Below are 20,478 nucleotides of genomic sequence, written 5' to 3'. Positions count from 1 at the left end.
CGCTGGTTTCGTTATCTATTAACGAGTTATCCCAGCAGCTCCTCCAGCAACCACGTCCCCCAAAGAGGTTTTGGAAAATATTTGGTTTTCCCTCTATATATACACTATATACGTGTTGATCGAGAATTGCGCATTATAGATTGGTTCACTTCCCGACTGTCTTATAGATAACATGACGTGTAAGCGCGTTAGTTATACGATTTAGGAGTGCGGTCGCGGTGTGGCAACGGAAGTGTTCTATAACGTTTGTGGAAAAAAATGTTAACGTCGTTTAGTCGACGACACCGTGTACGGGAGAAAACGTGACGTGAACGCGCGACTTTTAAAGGAAACCGTCCGCCGATGCGACACGGACGGCGGCGATTCAGGAATGTCGTTCCATAGTCGGAAAATTATAACCTTTCGACCGCTGGCCGGCGTCCACTACCATACGGCACACATTATCGTCGCCGCGTTGACGCAATACACTTGATATTACGCGGACGAACCATGGACTTGTCGGTGTTATTGAAAATAACAATAATATTCTAATCGGTTCTATATTGGATTTGGAAATGTTTACAAAAGTTCTTTGGCGGGTTTACAAATAAAAATTCTCGTTCGGGCCGTCGATACCGTGTTTAAACGTGTTATTTGTATCGTAAACGACGACGATTTCGGGCGGCGGCGGTCGTTGTGCAGCCGTTCGAATGCACACACACAATCGTCTCGCCGCCGCTCCGGTTTGATCCCGATACTCGCACGCAAACAGTTAAACACCGAGAGAGGATAGGCGGCGGCGTCGGCAGCCCACAGAATCACCGGTGTATAATATTATTACGTCGACGGTGAGGGGTCCGAGGGGGGTGGGTAGGACACGAGACGGAGAGAAGGACCCGCGGCTGTCGGTTTTATTATTTTTTTTTTCACGTTGGCCTCACTGATTATTAATAACATCGAGTCGCATCGTGTGTTATTTTTTTTTATTATTTATTTATTTATTTATTTATTATTATTTTCGTAACATCAAAATATTTCTATGCGGTAATGTTTAAATGGGCGCGTGCGTGTGTGTGACAAAAACCAGCGGCATCGCACACATGCACGCGCGCATTCATAAACCTCTGTCATGTCAGAATAAAAATCGATAAGATAATAATGTTATTGTACGGCATTTCGCGAAAAATGTACACGACTACGGCGGCGGAGGTAATTGCAGGTCCGGTAGACAGTACCGCAGTAAATAATATGTATAATGAATAAAATGCAAAAAATTGTATTTTGTTTACTCACCACCTCCTGATAGCCAACGGATCTCCGTCATCCCGTCAGTAGTTCATAACGCCAATGTTTCATTTGTAATCTGGAAACAGAAACCATTAACTGTTTTTCGAAAAGTGCAACGTAAGAAAAAAAAAAAACACAAGACGTCGGCGGAATTGAGAGCAACACGGGGGGGATTCATCAAGTACTATCGGATTATTTCCGTTATCAGAAGCTTTCGCGTGTGATAACGCGCGACCGTTGTGATAATAAATCGTTGAAATAATATATTATTATTATTACGACAAAACGACGGCGGTCGGACGTTAACGTCGACAGAAACGACGACGTCGACGCCGAAGAACACACAAATACAAATAACAATAACAATACATAATAACGTTGGTGATAGATACCGTTGTCCGAGGTGGCCGCCGTGGTAAACCGAGATAAAGCGAATCGGCTGCGGCGGCGGCGGAGCGCACGCACACGCCGGATGACGGTTTTCGACGGTTTTATACGATGTAAATCATCGCGACGGTATGCGAAAACTCGGGAAAAACGATAATTATTATTTCGTAAAATTTTTTAAAGACTGTCGACGGCGACGGTGGACAGCCGCGTGCACGATCGCATACACAACCGTCTCTGACTGACACAGCACAGGCACGCGCGCACACACACACATACACGCACAAACACCAATAAAAGGAAAAATCGAAAAACTATTAAAAAACAAACAAAACAACAATACGGCACCGGGTTATAAATATTATAATTACGACACCACTCGTTTGTCGGGGGAAAAAAAAAATTTAATTTAATTTAATTTAAAAATAAAAAAATAAAATAAACGTATCGTCGAAAAACAAGGAATTTGATCTCTCATTAAATAGATCTCGAACGAGAGAACACGACGACGATAATAATATTACTATTATTATTATTATTAATATTATGACACGCGCACCGCACGGACAAGTAAACTCGTCGCGTCGATTAAACGACGAACACTACTACAACCATAATACAATACACACGCACAACACCATACTATAATAATAATAATAATAATAATAATACTGTGCGGTGGCGGGCGGCGGCGACCACGGTCGACGACGACGACGACGACGACGACGGCGACGACGACGACTACTACTACAACTACTACTACTACTACTACTACTACTACTACGACCACGACGGTGGCGGTGGTGGTGGTGGTGGCGACGACGGTGACGGCGACGGGTAAGTAGTGCGTGCGTGCGTTGCCGATACACACACACAGTCGCGGGCGGTGGTGATGACGACGGCGGCGGTGGCGGTACACATGCGTTTGCGGCTAAACCGGCCGAATTAATAAACAGCGCAACCGACACTGAGCTGCTGCTGCTGCCGCCGCCGCCGCCGACAGTTCTGTCCGCCGTGCGTGTGTACGGTTTTTTCGGTGTGTGCGTGCGCGTGCATTTGTGTATTTTTGCGTTTGTGTGTGTGATACTGTATTGGCGATGCGGGCAGGTGACAACGCGCCGCTACCCCCCTTCCACTACACCCGTCCTAGGTGTTGTCCCCGCGACTCCCCTCCCGCCGACGTTGCACGATCGGTTCTCCGGTGCAGTCCGCGACCGGCGAAAAAATCTTCTTCGCCGGGCGCGTCATCTGCGGGATCCATTCGCAGTTCCGGGTTCTCGGAGAGCACGACGACGTCCCTCGGAGACCGGAAAATAATAACCCCCCCCCCCCGGGCCCCCACAATCCTCTCGCTCGGCTACTGCAGCTTTTGCTCTGCGGGGCTGCAAGAGCGTCAGACGAAAGTTGAGCGAAAATCGGTACAACGTTGTGTTATCACACCGCGTCGGCCGGCGGTATACTTGAGGAGGCTTCGTGATATCGTGATATTCCAGTGTTTGCCCGCCGCCGCACCGATTACGATCTCTTCCGTTTTCGAATCGTCGTCAACCGGTCGGTGCGGCGGTGCAGGTCTCTTCCGATCCCACAACAATGCCGCCGCCGTCCCGTCGTGCAATGTATACACTACACACCGTTTGCGGTGTATGCGTTAGAACAAAAAAAATGTTTTTTTCGTTTTATCGATTACATTTGCCAAAACGACGATTACCAGATTACTACTATACCGTCGTTTTTATGGACCGACACTGTCATTTCGAAAACAGTTGTCCGCATCGAGCAACGGTACGAATGTGGTATAAAGCCGGTCGATATTACTGTTGCGGTTAAACGTTCCGATATTTTTTACTAACACGATTTTATTGCCAAAAAAATATGAATATTATTTTAATCGAAATTCGCAGGAAGTGTGACGTTTATATTTTTACCGACCGTGTAATAATCATCGTGTACTTTTTACCGAAAAATTTATGTCCCATTATGGAGTTACAGAAACATACGGATTCAACAAGTCCTATCAATAATAATGCAAAGATACAATGTACAACATACAATAGTTTGCTAGACAATACGTAATCTTTATACGTTAATTTGTTCAATGTAAACTAATGACGTTAAAAATATAACTTTTCGATCATATTTTTTATCTATATTATATGCCCAAATATGTTACAGGTTCTTGAAACGAAGTGGCATACTTAACGGAACTGATAATTTAATTTCGTTAATAAGCTAAGGTTAAGTTCAAATGTAAATTAGTTTAAATGAATACCATATTATGATCACATACAATCATAATATTAATTTCAACATGTAAAAATGTACAATGTACTTATTATTATGGTTGAGGATATAGTATAATCTCGATATCTATCTTGAGTTGTAGAATATCAAGAGGGACTGGTTAATGTTTAATTATTATTTAGCTGTTATTGGTAAAAAATACGTTAAATGTATTATCGGGCGACATCATATTTTACTGGTGCGATATACAAGTAATGAGAAAAGCGAGAAATTAAAAATACTGTACCTAACTAATAACTAAAAAAATCTGATTATTTTAAGATTATTTAACTCCATTTACTATATTCTTAATTATATTTTATAAACAAAAAAAGCATTAAATTAATTTATATTTTGAGTTCGATTTAGAATTATAGAAAAGTTAACATTAAAAATTAATTATAATATGCTGAATACAATAAATAATGATCTATATTTAAATTCTATAGTTAGTGTATTTATACATAATTATATAAAAGAATTTTTGTACTCATTCAGTGATTATGATACTTCAGATTTTTATTAAGAATGTCAAAGTTCGATTGATTTTATACAATTATACTAATGTATGATATAAAATAAACTAATTCAATATTATAATATACAATAAAACATATGGATACCACCAATTCACGCAATTTTTCTCCCAAACGGTGCCTCTATCGACTCTATCATGATCACTTAATACCTATTATAGTTTTATTAAATAAATAAAAAAAATTATGTAAGTAGTAATAACTTTCCTATTTTTTGATTTTTTAAACAAATATTACTTGAATACCTTGTATTATGATCAATAATTATTAAATATTAATAATATACTTTTAATTTATAGAATTAATATAATGCAATTTCTACATACATAGAAATTCCAAAATACGAGTGTAAATGAATATTTTTAAATAAAAAAAAAATAATGGTTACAAGAGAATGTACATAATTGTGTTACCAATCATCGTGTAAATGTATTATAAGTCCTATATTATGAAGAACATTCCAAAATAATGGTGTTCAAACAGTTGTACAATCATAGTTGTACGTGTACTCATCAGTTATCAGTCATCGTATAGTATCATTATTCGGCAATAGTCAATACAGACTGAACGTGCATCTTGCTTATATACCTTGAAAACTCAACACGTAATTACATATTTAAATATTTAATATATTATATGCATTAACATATACATTACACCTTTTCATTTTTAGTACGTGTACATTACCATTAAATGGTAAAATCATAAGAATATTATGTTCTATTGTTTATCAATTGTACATTTTTTTATTTTTCTGATTATCATTAATCAGTTATCAATTTTACTGTTATAGCTTATTGCTTATTAGTTAGTTACTCTTTAAAGTTATAACTTATAACCTACTTAAAATTTCTTCACTTTGTAGTTTGTACTACTTCAATATTATATTTTTTTACTTTTTGACATTTCTACTATTATGTCTATCGTAGAAAAAATACATAGGAATGCAATAAGTATATTATAATATACTTTGTAGATATTTTAAATTAATTTAATCTATCTTTTTCGTATATTATGTAATATACGACGTATATTATAATTTAATAAATATATAGGTACCTATATTATTTGCTATTAGCAAAGCTATCCATGTTATCTATACGACTATACGGCTATATTAAATCAGATATTGGCATAATGCAAAAGGTACCCAAGTTTATTTACATTCCAATAAAATGTATCTTTTGTGCTCCATTTTCTTTTCGATATAATAAATGAAAACAAATAGAAAATATTAACTATAAATGAATAACACAATCTTCAAATTTTTTTCATAAATTATTTAAAAAATATTTAAATCAGTTAAATTGTACCGATTTACTTATAAAGTTATAAATTATAATGAACATACCAATAGGTACGAAATGCTATACACAGTTAAATTCAATTTAGATTAGAATCGTGACTCACAAATCTTGTTATTTCTTATTTTTAAAACTGGATGAGAAAAGAGAATAGTACTGATTGTTCATTTTATCGTAATGCAATTTAAACTTTTAGAGGTTAATTGAGACTTGAGAGATCTATTCTTTAAAATTGTATACAACTTTATATCAAAACATAAGAACATTCAATTAATAACTTACAAATTACGAATTATTTGTTACATGTTGGAACGAAATATTATACTCAAAAAACAATACAACTGTCGGGTTGTATACGATCTACATTCTAGACAATCAATGGCTCAATATCAATAAAAAAAACTAGGGGTTTGAACTTCTATGTTATTTTTAGTTAATCTTATATAATTATGGATTACTTAATAAATAATGTCATCTCCCATCGGTCTTAATCACATTTCCAAAACACATTTGTATAAAGCCAATATATTCTCAGGCTTACGTAGAATCTATAATGTACATAACTAAATACCACTTATCATTATCCTATAAAAAAATTATAAAAGTGATGACAAATATGTGCAGGGACCGCTTACTGTACCTACTGATTTTTCAAAATAAATATTTTTTAATATATTATAATATGATTAATACATTATTAAATTCTGAGCGGAGCAATGATTCATTGGTTTTAAAATGAAAACGTATATTTTGTTTCTGTGTCTCATCACATTTTTGAACTGTATAAATACTTCAATATTTAACTCTGACAAAGGTTTCTGGTATCATATAGTCTTGACAAATAATTGGTATTTGGGGGAGAAGAGTCAAAAGTAAAAATTGCAATAATTTTCAAAATAATTTAGCTATTATTAGACATCTGAAATTGTCTTAAATTTTCGGTTTAATTTGATTGATACAGTTTGTAGTTTTTTTTTCGGTAAAAAAGTTTTTGAATGATTAAAAGAGGTTTCTCATAAGTGGGTCTTACAATAATATTAAATCCGTTAATAATTCGGACATTGGTAAATTATTTAATAGTGAAAACAACATATAATTTTAAATTGTAATAATTAATAAGGGTTGAAAATTAAATACCAGAATTACAAAATTTCATCGTAAATATTTACTGGAATTTAAAACTATAAGTCATAATAGAATATTATATTAATCTTTTAGAGCAATCGAAAATCAAATTTTGATGTAATTAGACGTAAAAAAAACAATTGTTATTTTATCGTATAACTTAAAATTATTATTATAATCGTAAAATCTTGAAACATTCCACTATTATGTAAATTATCATTATTATTAGATAAACAATTAAATTTTTAAAATATTAATACTAATTTTACATTTTTTATAAGGATTTAAAATTTTTGAAAACTTCGTTAGATAGGTATTGACGAAAAGAATTTTTTTTGGTGTAAAATATTGTTCCTTGTAAGTACTTCTTACAATAGTTCAAAAATTAAAAATATCATTATCTACATGGACACAATTTTTATGTATACGTGTTAAAGTTTAAAATTTGACAAAATGTATACATTTTTGTATTAGATGTAAATGTATGATTGAAATGCGTATTACATGCATAATTCCACGAACTTTTATGTTTTACTTTATTTTTTTTAAATTATTTTAAAACAACATTAAGAATTTTTGACCCTTTAAGCAAAGTTTAATACCACAAACCATCATCAAAGTTGAAGATTGAAGCTTTTTTACTGATACTAAAGGTGATGTTAGATACGGAAATAAAACGTACATCATTATAAAACTAATACAATATACGATGGTAAATTAATCCGCTAAGAATCTAAAAAAAATTAACATCATTCATAAATAAGTCAAGGGAGGGAAAGTAAAACCCTTAATAGTATGTATTTATATACAGATATTTGGTTTGAATAAGTTATAAAAAGTATTATATTCCATAGCAAATAAATTGGTAATAATTTTGATTTTGTTCCTTTTATACTATATATACATAATATAAAACAGTCTTATGGTTAAAGAATGTTCTAAAATATATTTATTTTTTCAGTTTAAAATGTACGTATTGATTTATAAAAAATTGTGCAAAATTAGGTTGATATAATACAAAAATAAAGATTTTTTTATTTAAAATGATTTGTATACAGAATTAGAGTTCAACTATTAATAACTACGTATCAAATGATAAAAAAAGGTCCTTATCTCATTACATGATATAGGTATCTATACATTAAACTTCATAGTGAAAATTATTTATAATCAAATAATTATTTCGCTTATATATCTTTATATGCATGTAATTTATTATATATTTATGTATATTGATTATTAACATCATTTTATATGACTATATGATTTGACTACCCAACATCGTAGCCAATATAATCATTAATATATTTTAATAAATCAATTTTGTTAGATATAGTATATATGGTACCCTATTTATTACAGGTTATGTCGTAGGATTTTTGAGTTTGATTGAACAATTAATATCAAAAATATTAGAAACATACGAAATACAAAAATAAATATTTTATGATTTAGAAATTTAATTTTATCTTAAGCGTAATAATATTATCGAATTATCGTATAATAAACTTAGAATTCATAATATATTTTATGCTTAATTAGTTGAAATTATTAAGATGTTATCTGTTATTAACACATAAAAGAGACGCATTAAATATCATTTATATTTTCATAAAGTGTATAATTATACAGTGTGTCCCATACGGAATTACTAATTTAAAACAATGATGTGGGCATATTATGGCTGTTAATGTAGTAAATCATTGCGCAACTTAATTTTATTTTTTGTGTGTACGAATTCATACCCACTAAAAAAACATGGATTTGTATAATATTATAGAAAATATATATTTTATGAAGAGCTGTAAACATAGTTATACATTTATGATATTGATATAACAATATTAGGATGTGTTGTGTTGAAAAACATTCGTCATGATTAATTTGTTGATATATTTTTAACTAAGTTCGCCAACTCTATCTTATTACAAAATCAAAAGTACCTAACACTAAGTACATGGTTATAATTTTTTTTTTTTTTAAATTTGAATTAGAGGTAGAAATAAATAGTATACTATTTGGTAAATAAGAGACGTATATACTTATAGTGAAATTAATTGAAAGAAACTATTGTTATAAAATAATACTCAACTATTTAAAACAAGTGTAAATGCTAATAAATAATAATCGTACAATTATTGCAATTATTGCTAAGTGTTCCTGAATGGCTGAATACATAGTTCAATTAGAAGAAATAAATTACAAAAACAATGATATATAATAGTATTAATGACTATGAATTTTTAAATATTTATTCAATGGTGTATGTCGGCGAAGTACATATGATAAATAGTATTTTAAATATTATATGTTTATTACAATTTTGTATGAAATAATATAGCTTTACTTTTTATTACCTATTATGATCTAGTTAGCGATTTAGGTATACCTAAATATTTAATTTTATATTTAGTAAAAACGAAAGTGGATGAAAAATCATATAGAAAACGGTTATGATTTATTAATTAATTATACCGTTGATATATTTTTATTAAGTTGTTTGTAAAATTTGAAGTTTAATTTTTTAAATGTATTGATTTTCAAAATATTCAATTTATCATTATAGATATTATATTACTATGTAAGTTGTTGGTGTTCAACTAAAAATTGTTGTTGAAAAGTTAGTGAAAATAGAACGTAATTATTTACTTAATGCAGTATAATGATACATATGTTTATTTTATCCAACTAGTTATTTCTAAACTCGACAAAATATGCAAATGCATGAATTTCCGGGCTTTATACATACTATTTCACATTGGGCTGTTTCTAAAAAAAACCTTGGAAAAATACCACGCATTCACTTAAGGTTTATATAATATTTGTTTAAATGTTGATGGTAATTTTACACAATAAAAAACCCATATTATAGGTATTCTTATATAAATTATAATGCACATTAAATTTTTTTTACATTTAAAGTTCACTCCAGAACCAATACGATTATTATTTACTATATGATAATGTTTAGATATATTTATAATTTATTTTAACTTATATAATGAATTAGATCAATATTATTTGATTGTTAATAAAAGTCGTTAAAAAATCATAAATTATAAAGTATTTTAGAATATGTATCAGCAAGGGAAAATAATACGATATTTAGAGCCACCACAGTGGATGATGTACGTATAATATGACAAACATTATTTAAACGGATATTCATTTATATTCGATATGTTTTTATGCATAATAACGTGTTAATTCTTGATAATTACCATTTTAATATGCTTTAATGCTTATCATAGTTTTAATAGATCGATAATAAAAAATGACTAAAACATAACTTATAATATTATTTACCACAGAAAAAATATGATTACGTGCGGCGTCGGTAGATGGTTCATGCAATAACTATAACATTTAAACAAAATATGGTTTCAAAAATACTTTATAGATCAATTGACATAATTTCGAATAATTTTTATCATAAAGTATATGTTTTTTATAGCTAATTTATTGAAATTATGTTGTAATAATCGTAGATTATGTATGTATTAAATTACAGAGAATTTGTGTTAAAAGTTATCTAAAAAATTTTTAAGAGTTACCAACAAATATCAATTAAATAACAAATACATTATTATTAAAAACAAATAATAATGAAACAAAAAAAAAACGCATGATATTCCGCTCAAAGTACAAATTCAAATTTTAAATGTATCAATACAATACAATAACTGAATAACTATACAAACAATATTATATTATGCGTTTCAAGTGAAATATGTAGGTATTCCTAGGTATTAAATGTGTATTAATAAAAACGGGTGCGATAATCATTATAATTATTACATAAACATCTGATGCCTTAATAGTTATTATACCATGTTTATATTCAAATCATTTTAAGGTGAATTTATACAAATAATATTTCTTTATACCTATTATTAAGTATTATAGTGGTGCACCCAGAATTTTTTTATAGTAAGAGGAGGTTTTGCCGATTTGGGATTTCTAAATATATTAAATGCAAATTAGTAAGTTCAAACTCTATTTATTTATAATTACATTCTGGGTAAGTACTATTTTGGAAAATAATAAACTAAAATAAAAATAATTTTTTTATTTGATCATAATTTCTTACACATATTTTTTTGCATAAAAATAATTACCTAGTTTTAATAATTATTATTTAATAAAATAATCATTTTTAATTTCATATTTCAGAAGCATAATATTTTTCAGAGTATTTCTATGTATACAAATCAAATTTCGAACAATTAGTTAATTAGTTGTAAGTTTGTAAGTATATTTTTATATTTTTCAAAGTTTAGAAAAACGGAGTACCTATAATAGTGAACACAAATCTTGCGGGGTTTAATTTGATATAATAATAACATTTCAACTAATGATAAACTATTATCACATTTTATAATGTTTAGTATTACATGGTTATCTAATTTTAGATAAAACACTTAACATGTGATTTATTGATCAATTGAGTAAATTATGCTCAATATTGTATAACATTATGTCTTTGATGATTCAAGTTTTCAATAATGAATAGTGATACTATTTTTTTTTTTTTTTTTTAATGCATATTATAACGAAGTCAATAAAGAACTGAAACCACCTTAGCCCATTTCTGATACGCCATTGATTTATTTAGAAGTACTTAAAATAAAGTCATAGATGATATAGCTATAATAATTATATAACTTTTAGGTATTATTATTTGACATTGACAAGTACAATAATAGAAATTCCCATAGGAAGATAGGAATTTAAGACACACCGTATACCTACTATTCAATTTATCCTATCAAATGGCTTAAGAAGTATGAAGTACTTGTCAAATATTCGCCATTACTATGGCATAAAAACGATTCAATTGTACTATTTTTTACCAATATTGTGCATTTTTCAAAGACTATCAGTAAATGTGTCACAAAATATTCACTATAATTGAATACATCTATTTGACAAATTTGCCAGTTGTCGGTGACAATTTATATTTTAATTACTAGCTTATTTCAAAAAAAAAATTTATTTTACAAGTACATTTAGTACTTGGCCAGTAGTGAGAAGCCGGATTAACATGGTCGATGCATGTTATAATAATAAGATTGATTTTAAAATAATTTTCATGTCTGTGACAACAAATTATTAATAATAGCAACTAGCAAGGTCCAAACATCCAATTATCCACAAGAAATTGAGGCAAAGTACACATGGGCCTCAACAGTCTATATTATGACATATGTACCTATTACATATATTTACTCATGCATATATTTTAGAGCTGTGATTCATGAATATGTCATCTACTATAACGATATTTATTGTAGTCTATTTTTGGTTTAAATGTGCAATATATCAATATAATATCATCTACCAAGTACCAACAAGAAAATCTAATTTAATACTGTTCTTGCAACTGAGTACTGACCATAAGAGATAAAAGACAACAAGAGTTTGAGAGGTTTGTCCAGGTCAGATTCAAAAAATTCCTCAGACAGTTCTGAGGATAAAGAAAATAATCACAATTATGGAAATCGTGCAATACAGGGTCCCCTGATTTTTGTATCATGCTGTAAAAAACGATCGTATTTTAAAATACAATATAGGTATTAATAATAACCTTAATACATATTTTAAACATAACTATAAACTTATAAATTTTAATACTATTTTGTATTAAAAAAAATAGGTAAGTATATGGTGGATATTTAATTTTAATGTCATAGTCATCATGACTCATGATATACATACTGAACCAAAATCCATTTTAGTAACAAAGAATCCCAAATTTTTATGAAATTACACTAAATATGGTAACACGCTGTATATTATGCATGTATGTAAAAAGTATTATCATCGGAGCAATGCAAATAGAGTTTCAAAAAAGTATAACAGTAATAACCACAGGTTATATTTATCGTAAAAATTAATTTTTAGTATGTTTGGTTAAATCATAATTAAATTGTCAAGACAAATAATAATAAATTTATATTTATATTTATAAAATTCAATAAGCAATTTCAATCATAATAATATAACAAATATAGTAACGAAATAATTAAATATAAATAAATTCAATGTTCATTAGGTTTGGAGTAAACATTAGGTAATATAGGCACGCTCGCAGTGATCAATAAAAGTTTCATCATTCTCAGAGCTAATAATTTATAAGTTACGAAAAACTGCAGCTATCGAGTATTGCCAAAGCAAAGTCTCTGGGATAGTAACCAAATGCATTGCATTCAATTTATTCCATTTATAAATTCCCAATTCCCTAGTTCAGCATTTTTCTTAGTTTGTATGAAAAACAAAAACTTGAATTTATTTATATATATTGCTTTTTAAAGAACTATTGTGAACATCCTGCAACTCGGGTTGCATTGCATTGTATTTCGGTTACAATCGTAGTTTGAATCCATTTGAAAACATACTTTTAATATACTAACATTATACGAGTAACTACTAGCTATATAGTTTTACAACTTGCTAGTTATTGTCAATAACGACGATTGGGATTATTTTTTAATTCATTTAAATTTATCACCTACCGTATTGAATCATCGCAAAACAAATGTTATCCGCAAAGAAGATTATATTGCTAATCATTTCGTTTATGTGTAAGTATTTTATAATATTATATTGTATACTTACACGATTCTATAATACTATTATACTAATACACGTGTTGATGTGTAACCCGTACAAACAAATCGTGTGGAAAAGTGTAAATTGTGCTTTTAGATGTTTGTTTTTTATGTTTACAAAAAAATAATAAATCCTAACATATGTATAGAATCATTAATATTGTTGGTATTGAACATTAACACAAAATAATAAATTATTTAAAAATGTATAAACAAATACATGTATATTATACTAACTACTAGCTATAAATATTAACACATAGTGATAGCTGGGATTGTTATACATTTATTTATTTTTACCTACTGCCTGGTAATGTACCTATATTATGTTGCAATACTTGTAAAATATTTAGTGATTACTGATTACCAATTGTATTAATCATATTAATAATAATATGATGTAGTAGAAAATGTCTACATAATTATATAATATAATGAATGTTATAAGATTTCTATATTAAAAATCTGTATCGATTTTTTTAAGGCACCATGTTCTGTTGATATAACTTCCAAATCATATTATTTTTAGGCAATTAATTATTTGTTTAATAATTTAACTAGGGTTGAAAAATCGACCTATTGTGATTTGTGTTATTTACTATTCAGAGTTGAGTTATGAAATTTGAATATATTATGTGAATTATTCTGGTGGTTAGAAAATATGAACTGACGTGTAAAAAATTATTATGGAATATATTGTATTCACCATGTGTAATTACTAATTACTAATAAATAATGATAAATTACTGAAATAAACCACACAGTTCGAAGTGCTATATGGAGCTATAACAGCTCAGGGTAATTATTAATTAGGAATACCTTTTGGCTTTTACTCATCTACAAAATATTAAAATTTATGATGAGATTAAATTTCAATTATTATGACAACAGAACAGTTTATTTAAATAGAATGGGTTTTTCGTAATTTACACAGTACCAACAGTTTTTTCTTAATAGTTTTTCCGAAAATATGAAATTCCGATAACGAATACTATTTGTGTTAAAATGATCAATATAATTTCTGAGTACATAACATTTTCGAATTAGCCCGTATAATATAATATTTATTAGTTGTACAAAACTTTCGGAATATTCAAATTTCCATTAATTCAATAGAATGGTCAACAATATTTTTATACAAAGCTGATCCAAGAAATGATTATTAATTTTGCAATAAATGAACTTGATAGCTATACTCCAAGAAATTAAAATAAAATGTTACAAATCAATATCATTTCTATACATACCTACATGGGCGTAGCTAGAATTTCATTCGAAAGGGAGCAAATTAAAACTCGATTTTTTTTAAAAGTATTAATTATTTATATTATTATTTTTAAATTATATCAAAGACAATCGTTTAGCAAAATGAAACTATTATACCAACTATTAAAGTGATTTTAATGTAAAATTTATTAGTTTTGTAAAAATATATGGAATTAAATTTGAGGCTAAGGGGGTGACAAATGATCCCCCTGCTCCGCCCACGTTACGCCCATGACTACATATATTATGTATAAGTATATAATAATGTGACTTATAATCATATTGATACATAAGGTTTACGATTAACGTGAATACAAACCCGACTTCAAATTATCGCTGTATGAGTTTCCCTCTACCTGAACGGGAAAAAAATAATATACTAATTCAGGAGGCCTGTGGTACAAACGGGACATATCACATATATTATGCTAATTGAGTTCGAGGTTAAGAAACTAATAGTTTACGAATGAGTCCGATGATTATTTTGAGTAAAATATAAAATCAACCGTCAGAGGCCAGACCCAGCGAAGTTATACCGCACAGCATTAAAATATATGCTCACACTTTGGCACGCGTCAAAAGCCGCTTCGTCTGGATGCGCCTTAATAAATTATACGTACTTGTGTGGATAAGTGATATCAATAGATAACACAAAGACTGAAGCTAATAAATTTGACGGAACTCAGTTAGTATTATGCCTAAAATGTCACGGTACTCATAATTGGTAAATATACTTAAAAACAACTCGGGACTCAATTCGTCATAAAAGGTTATATTGGGACTCAGTATGCAGTTATTATTACGAAAACCAATAATTATTGTAATCCGTAACTTATATGAGTATTAACCCCTGTATTAACTATTAGATAGTTTATGCAAAATTATAATATCTATATACGAAAAATGCTTTCGAAAAAAAAATGTAGTTTTTTTAAGGTCCGTCACACCTAATACCCCAAGTTGTGAATTTTTACACAAGAAAATAACAGTTTTACGCAAGATAACATAATTATTCCAGATATTTTCTCCTGAGTACATTTTTTAAGGTAGATATTTCTTTACCATATTTAACTCTTAGTTTTATGTACATTTAAGGTTCAAATGTCTACAGAATTCTTCAAAATCAAAAAAAATTGAAAATTATTGTGTAATGAAAAATGCATTTTTTAAATTTAAATATTTAAGACATGACAATTTAATACAAAATTCCTTTTAAGTTTACTTTACTGAAAATTAAAATAAGTGAGAGTAGCCGCATATTTTTTTATGAGTCACTGCAGAAGTTAAAATTTTAACAATGTTGAGTATTTAAATAATCTTCAGTTATAAACTGTTATTTAGTGATTATTCAAAATTGTTTACCTAGAAACTTGGAATATATTCTATTAATAACAATCATTATTTCTATACTCGATGAAATTTTCATTTCAACAAATTTTTAGCTACTTGTATTTGTAAATATTTTTAATTTTGAATTTTACCTAACCTATAGAGTTGATTAAAATGTTTAAGACACGTCAACAATTTTGAAAACTTAAAACAAGATACCATAGAAATTGCGCTTATACATAAATTCAAAAAATTACATAGATACAATTTTCTATTTTTGTAGTTAAATATAATACAATATTTCTAATAAATTCTTACTGAAACTTAAAAATCTTGAAAAATAAATAATCTTAATTTTTATTAAGTTTTTTTGTGGATACAATAATACACCAGCGGCTTAGACTGGAATTTTCATTATGGGGGGGGGGGTTTATATATACTCCAAAAAACTAGCCAATTTTCGTAAAAAAAATTATTTTATTTTTTCTTATATCGGTATAATGTATAAACTATTTATAAAAAAGGTTATGATGGGGGATACATCCCCCATATCCCCACACCCCGTGTCTACGACCATGCAATACTCACTGAACTGATAAAATGCTTTATTTTTCAAAAATGAGGTCGGTTTGAATGTAATCAAATTAAATCTAGTTTAAACTTTAGAAAAATTAAACTAAAAATTCCAAGTACTTATTTTTATAATTAGGAAAAACAGACAAAAATTAAAGAAAACGAGAATTTTTACTCAAATAAAATTGTATTTTTCGGATAGAACTTGAAATCGATTGAAAACGAATAATCATTATCACCAAATGTTTATATTATCACTCTCATTAAAATATAATCAAATTTTCATTTTTTTTCTCTTTTTGAGTTATTTGTAGACATGAGAAATTTTCAATTATTTTTTATAAATATCGATAAAAAATTATTATTCGTAATATTACTAGTATGCATTAATATAGCATTTTAGATATATTATTATATTTTATACAGGCAATGATATTTTCAATACATTTAGACAATTAAGATTCATTTTAAGGTATAGGTATTTCCTATTTATTCTTGTACCAGGAATCTGTACGGAAAGTTTGTATTGATTCAAAAGTGAATAACAATAGTGTATAATAATATCATATGTGATATAAATATGTATTACTTTTTAAATAAGTAATAACCAAACAATAATATAGTAAATATGCTTTATTCAAAAATATTTCTAACCTAACTGTATAATGGTTTTAAATTTTTAGTACATACAATATGAAAATCACTGAAAAAGAAACTTATTATATAATTATAATTTTATAATTGTATGAAAATTATGAGTTTTTAGTTTTTACAAACATTTCAGTTATCGCAATTTTCTTATGAAGAATCTTTCTATATTTCAACAATAGGTACTAGGAAATCAGATTGGCCTACCAGGTGTAGATTAAAAATAAATTGTAAATGGTATCATGTCCTGTTAAAAGTATATTATTATTATTCTCTTATATAATAAAATAAATTCGAAAAAAAATATGATACATAGAAATATAACTTAAATAACTTAAATATCGCCATAATGGGTGATCACTAATCCAAGCCATTTTTATGTCTATACCTACTCTATAAAATATCTATTGTTAGTTTATAAGCTTATTGCACATTGTTTGTATATTGTTTATTATTAATGAAGTAGAGCGAAATAAGATGATTACATAAAAAATAACGATTTTAGCTATTTTGTAATGATTCAAAAACCATTATTCGTGAGAATTTGAAACCAATACATTGAGCAATAAATATAACAATATTTTACTATTCATAAAAACATTTATTTAGATTATTTTTAATGTATAAGGTATTGCCTATTTATAACACGAAACTATTATACCATTCTATACGATAAGTCTATATAGATATTGACATAGTTAATGTAATAATAGTAACAATGCATATTATAATATTATAATACAGGTAATTGTAATTGATAATTGATAATACTATATAGTAAATGTTGTTTTTAGAATAAAAATCAAATCTACGGTATTATTAATAGTAAAATAAATTACTAAAATATTAATATAAATAAAAATTATTGTTTAAGTTAATTTGTTACTTAACTGTAAATGTACTTGAAATTGGACGATTTGTCCATAAATATATAAATAAATATTAAATAAATAAATAAATAGATCATCTCCGCTCAGAAACGAATTTCGCATGTAATAATTTATGACTGAATTCAAATTTAATACATCTAGGTATAATTCATTACGGTGACTTACTCAAATACTCAATGGTGAGGTATACTAACCTACAATTATATATCAAAGCGGTATTTTTTTTTATCTGTAGGTAGTAAAATTAAACAAAAAAAATTTCCAAGTATTTTAATAGATATATACAAATAATAAATTCAAATATTAATAAAAAAAAAATAGTTAATCCTAAAACAAATAAAACTAAAAAAGTAATTAAATAATCAGATGTGTGTATAAAATAGGTACCTATAATAAGTGTATAACTAAAACATTTTGCAAATTTTCAAACATATAGTTTTTATTTTTTTATACTAATTTATTATTGTTCTGTATAAACAATCATAGTTATTTAGATTTTTAAATAATTTAATAATAGCTAATGAATTTGATTTTTGCATTATTTCACGGAAAATCCAAAATATTTGGAAGTCAAGTTCTAACAAACTTAAACAAATTATAGAAATCTCTATTTCTATTATTAATTGTTCAACTCGTTTTTATAACAGTAATAATATACAGTTTTATATTAACATACAGGGGAAATATTAACTATAATTTTTTTTTATAATGTTATAAGTTTAATACACATAAAAAAAAATTAAATTATAGGTACTAAATTAATTATTTTTAATATGGGAATGGTAAATTTCCTTCATTGAAAATAGCCTAGACAAAAAATGTCCCTAGGTTTAGGTAAATTATCGTAGTCTATAAACATATGTTTAAAATTGTTTAAAAAATTAATAAAAAACTTCAAGCTACTAGCTAGAAAGCTATTACACATTATTGTTTCTACAAAACAAATAAATGGAGTGAATAAGGTAACTAGGAGTCTAATACGTAAATTTTTCCCCACCACAACCTTTAGACCGTGACATTTTTAAGCTAAGTCCTTGAAAAAATAAAAAACAAAATCTTTGTCATTCGTTTAATGCATATAATAATTAACCGTTTTGATCTAATTAATTTAGATGTATATAATATGGTTATTGGTTATTCCAGTTATCGCAGAAATAATCATAGCGAAGCATGAGTAAATATACTTCTACAAGATGGCATGATAAAATAAAAATGTAACAGTTTGGTTCTTTTTTTTTACGAGAAGAGTTAAAACGAATATAAACAAAAAAAAGATTCAAAATTGAAAAATGTGTTAAATATAGTAAGAAAATAAGATTGATAAATAACGATAATTGATTGTTTTTATTTTTATTTAAAATATTCGTTTCTAAATAAAGTCTTATGCACAAGTTTATAGTGTTAAAATTAATATGCTTGCCGTAGAACATAAATGTATAATTATTTAATGTTTTGTTGCAGTTTACAAATTACATTTGATTTTTGAGAATTATTTTAAATTTCGATGACCCTCCCCTCATTTTTGACCTATTACGGCTTTATTTTACACGCAGGACTCCCTGCCGTTATTAAATATTAGTTGTGCCCATAAAGAGGGTGCAGGGTGCTCCCAGCAATTATTTTGAACCTCGGTTTTCTAGGACTCTGGTTAATCTTTTACTATAGTTTTGAAAATTTACCTTCAACGATTAATAATTAAATTAAGAAGGAGGTCATTGCCACGATGAGCGAGGGGGCTAGAATTTATAAAAGTCCACACACGCAATTATTGGTGCGTAGGTGCATTCATAAAGATAAGTATATTAACACTTACTACTGTATTCGATAATTTTTCAAAAGCGTTGGTTTTCTCTGTACACAGGAGTCAGGAGACCGCGCGACGACGGTCGAACGGCAATAATAATTTCTGACGACAGCTATAGTTTTGTGTTCGGAGATTTTACATTTAGCCGTATCTACAAACGGAACGGTGGCTGTGACGACGGTGGGTAAATTTGCTTATTTGCCATTTTTCTTTTTTATAATGTATGCGACAACGATCAGACCAACGCGGCTCTATATTAAATGATTCATTTATTATTATTATTACACGAATAAAACACACAACATCGCGGAGCGCAGAGTGCGCGTGTTTCGAAGTCACTACGGGGGCCACTAATCACTAGACACTAATCAGTATTATTTTATTATTATTATAAACGTTGGTATGTTACAAACACAGAATTCCATTTAAGGGGATTGCTAGCGGTGATTAGTTGTCCTC

At 28.2% G+C, this 20,478-nt stretch overlaps 1 protein-coding gene across 2 annotated transcripts in view; it reads right to left on the bottom strand.

The window, feature by feature from the left end:
- The window catches only part of LOC114122319 (serine/threonine-protein kinase tousled-like 2), a 43,361-nt gene extending 41,059 nt beyond the window's left edge, over positions 1 to 2,302 (bottom strand). Inside the window, exons 1-2 of one of the 2 annotated variants that reach the window (XM_027984940.2) lie at positions 1,659 to 2,302; positions 1,273 to 1,342 (exon numbers count right to left, since the gene is read on the bottom strand). In XM_027984940.2, coding sequence (XP_027840741.2) covers positions 1,273 to 1,303 — 31 coding nt within the window. In that variant the 5' untranslated portion in view covers positions 1,304 to 1,342; positions 1,659 to 2,302. The remainder of the gene's footprint in view (positions 1 to 1,272; positions 1,343 to 1,658) is intronic. The other variant, XM_027984942.2, reaches the window with a different exon arrangement.
- Between the last annotated feature and the right edge of the window lie 18,176 nt (positions 2,303 to 20,478).

This window comes from Aphis gossypii, chromosome 3, assembly GCF_020184175.1.
Source record: "Aphis gossypii isolate Hap1 chromosome 3, ASM2018417v2, whole genome shotgun sequence".
Taxonomy (NCBI): domain Eukaryota; kingdom Metazoa; phylum Arthropoda; class Insecta; order Hemiptera; family Aphididae; genus Aphis; species Aphis gossypii.
This window is presented reverse-complemented; position numbering and strand designations above follow the sequence as displayed.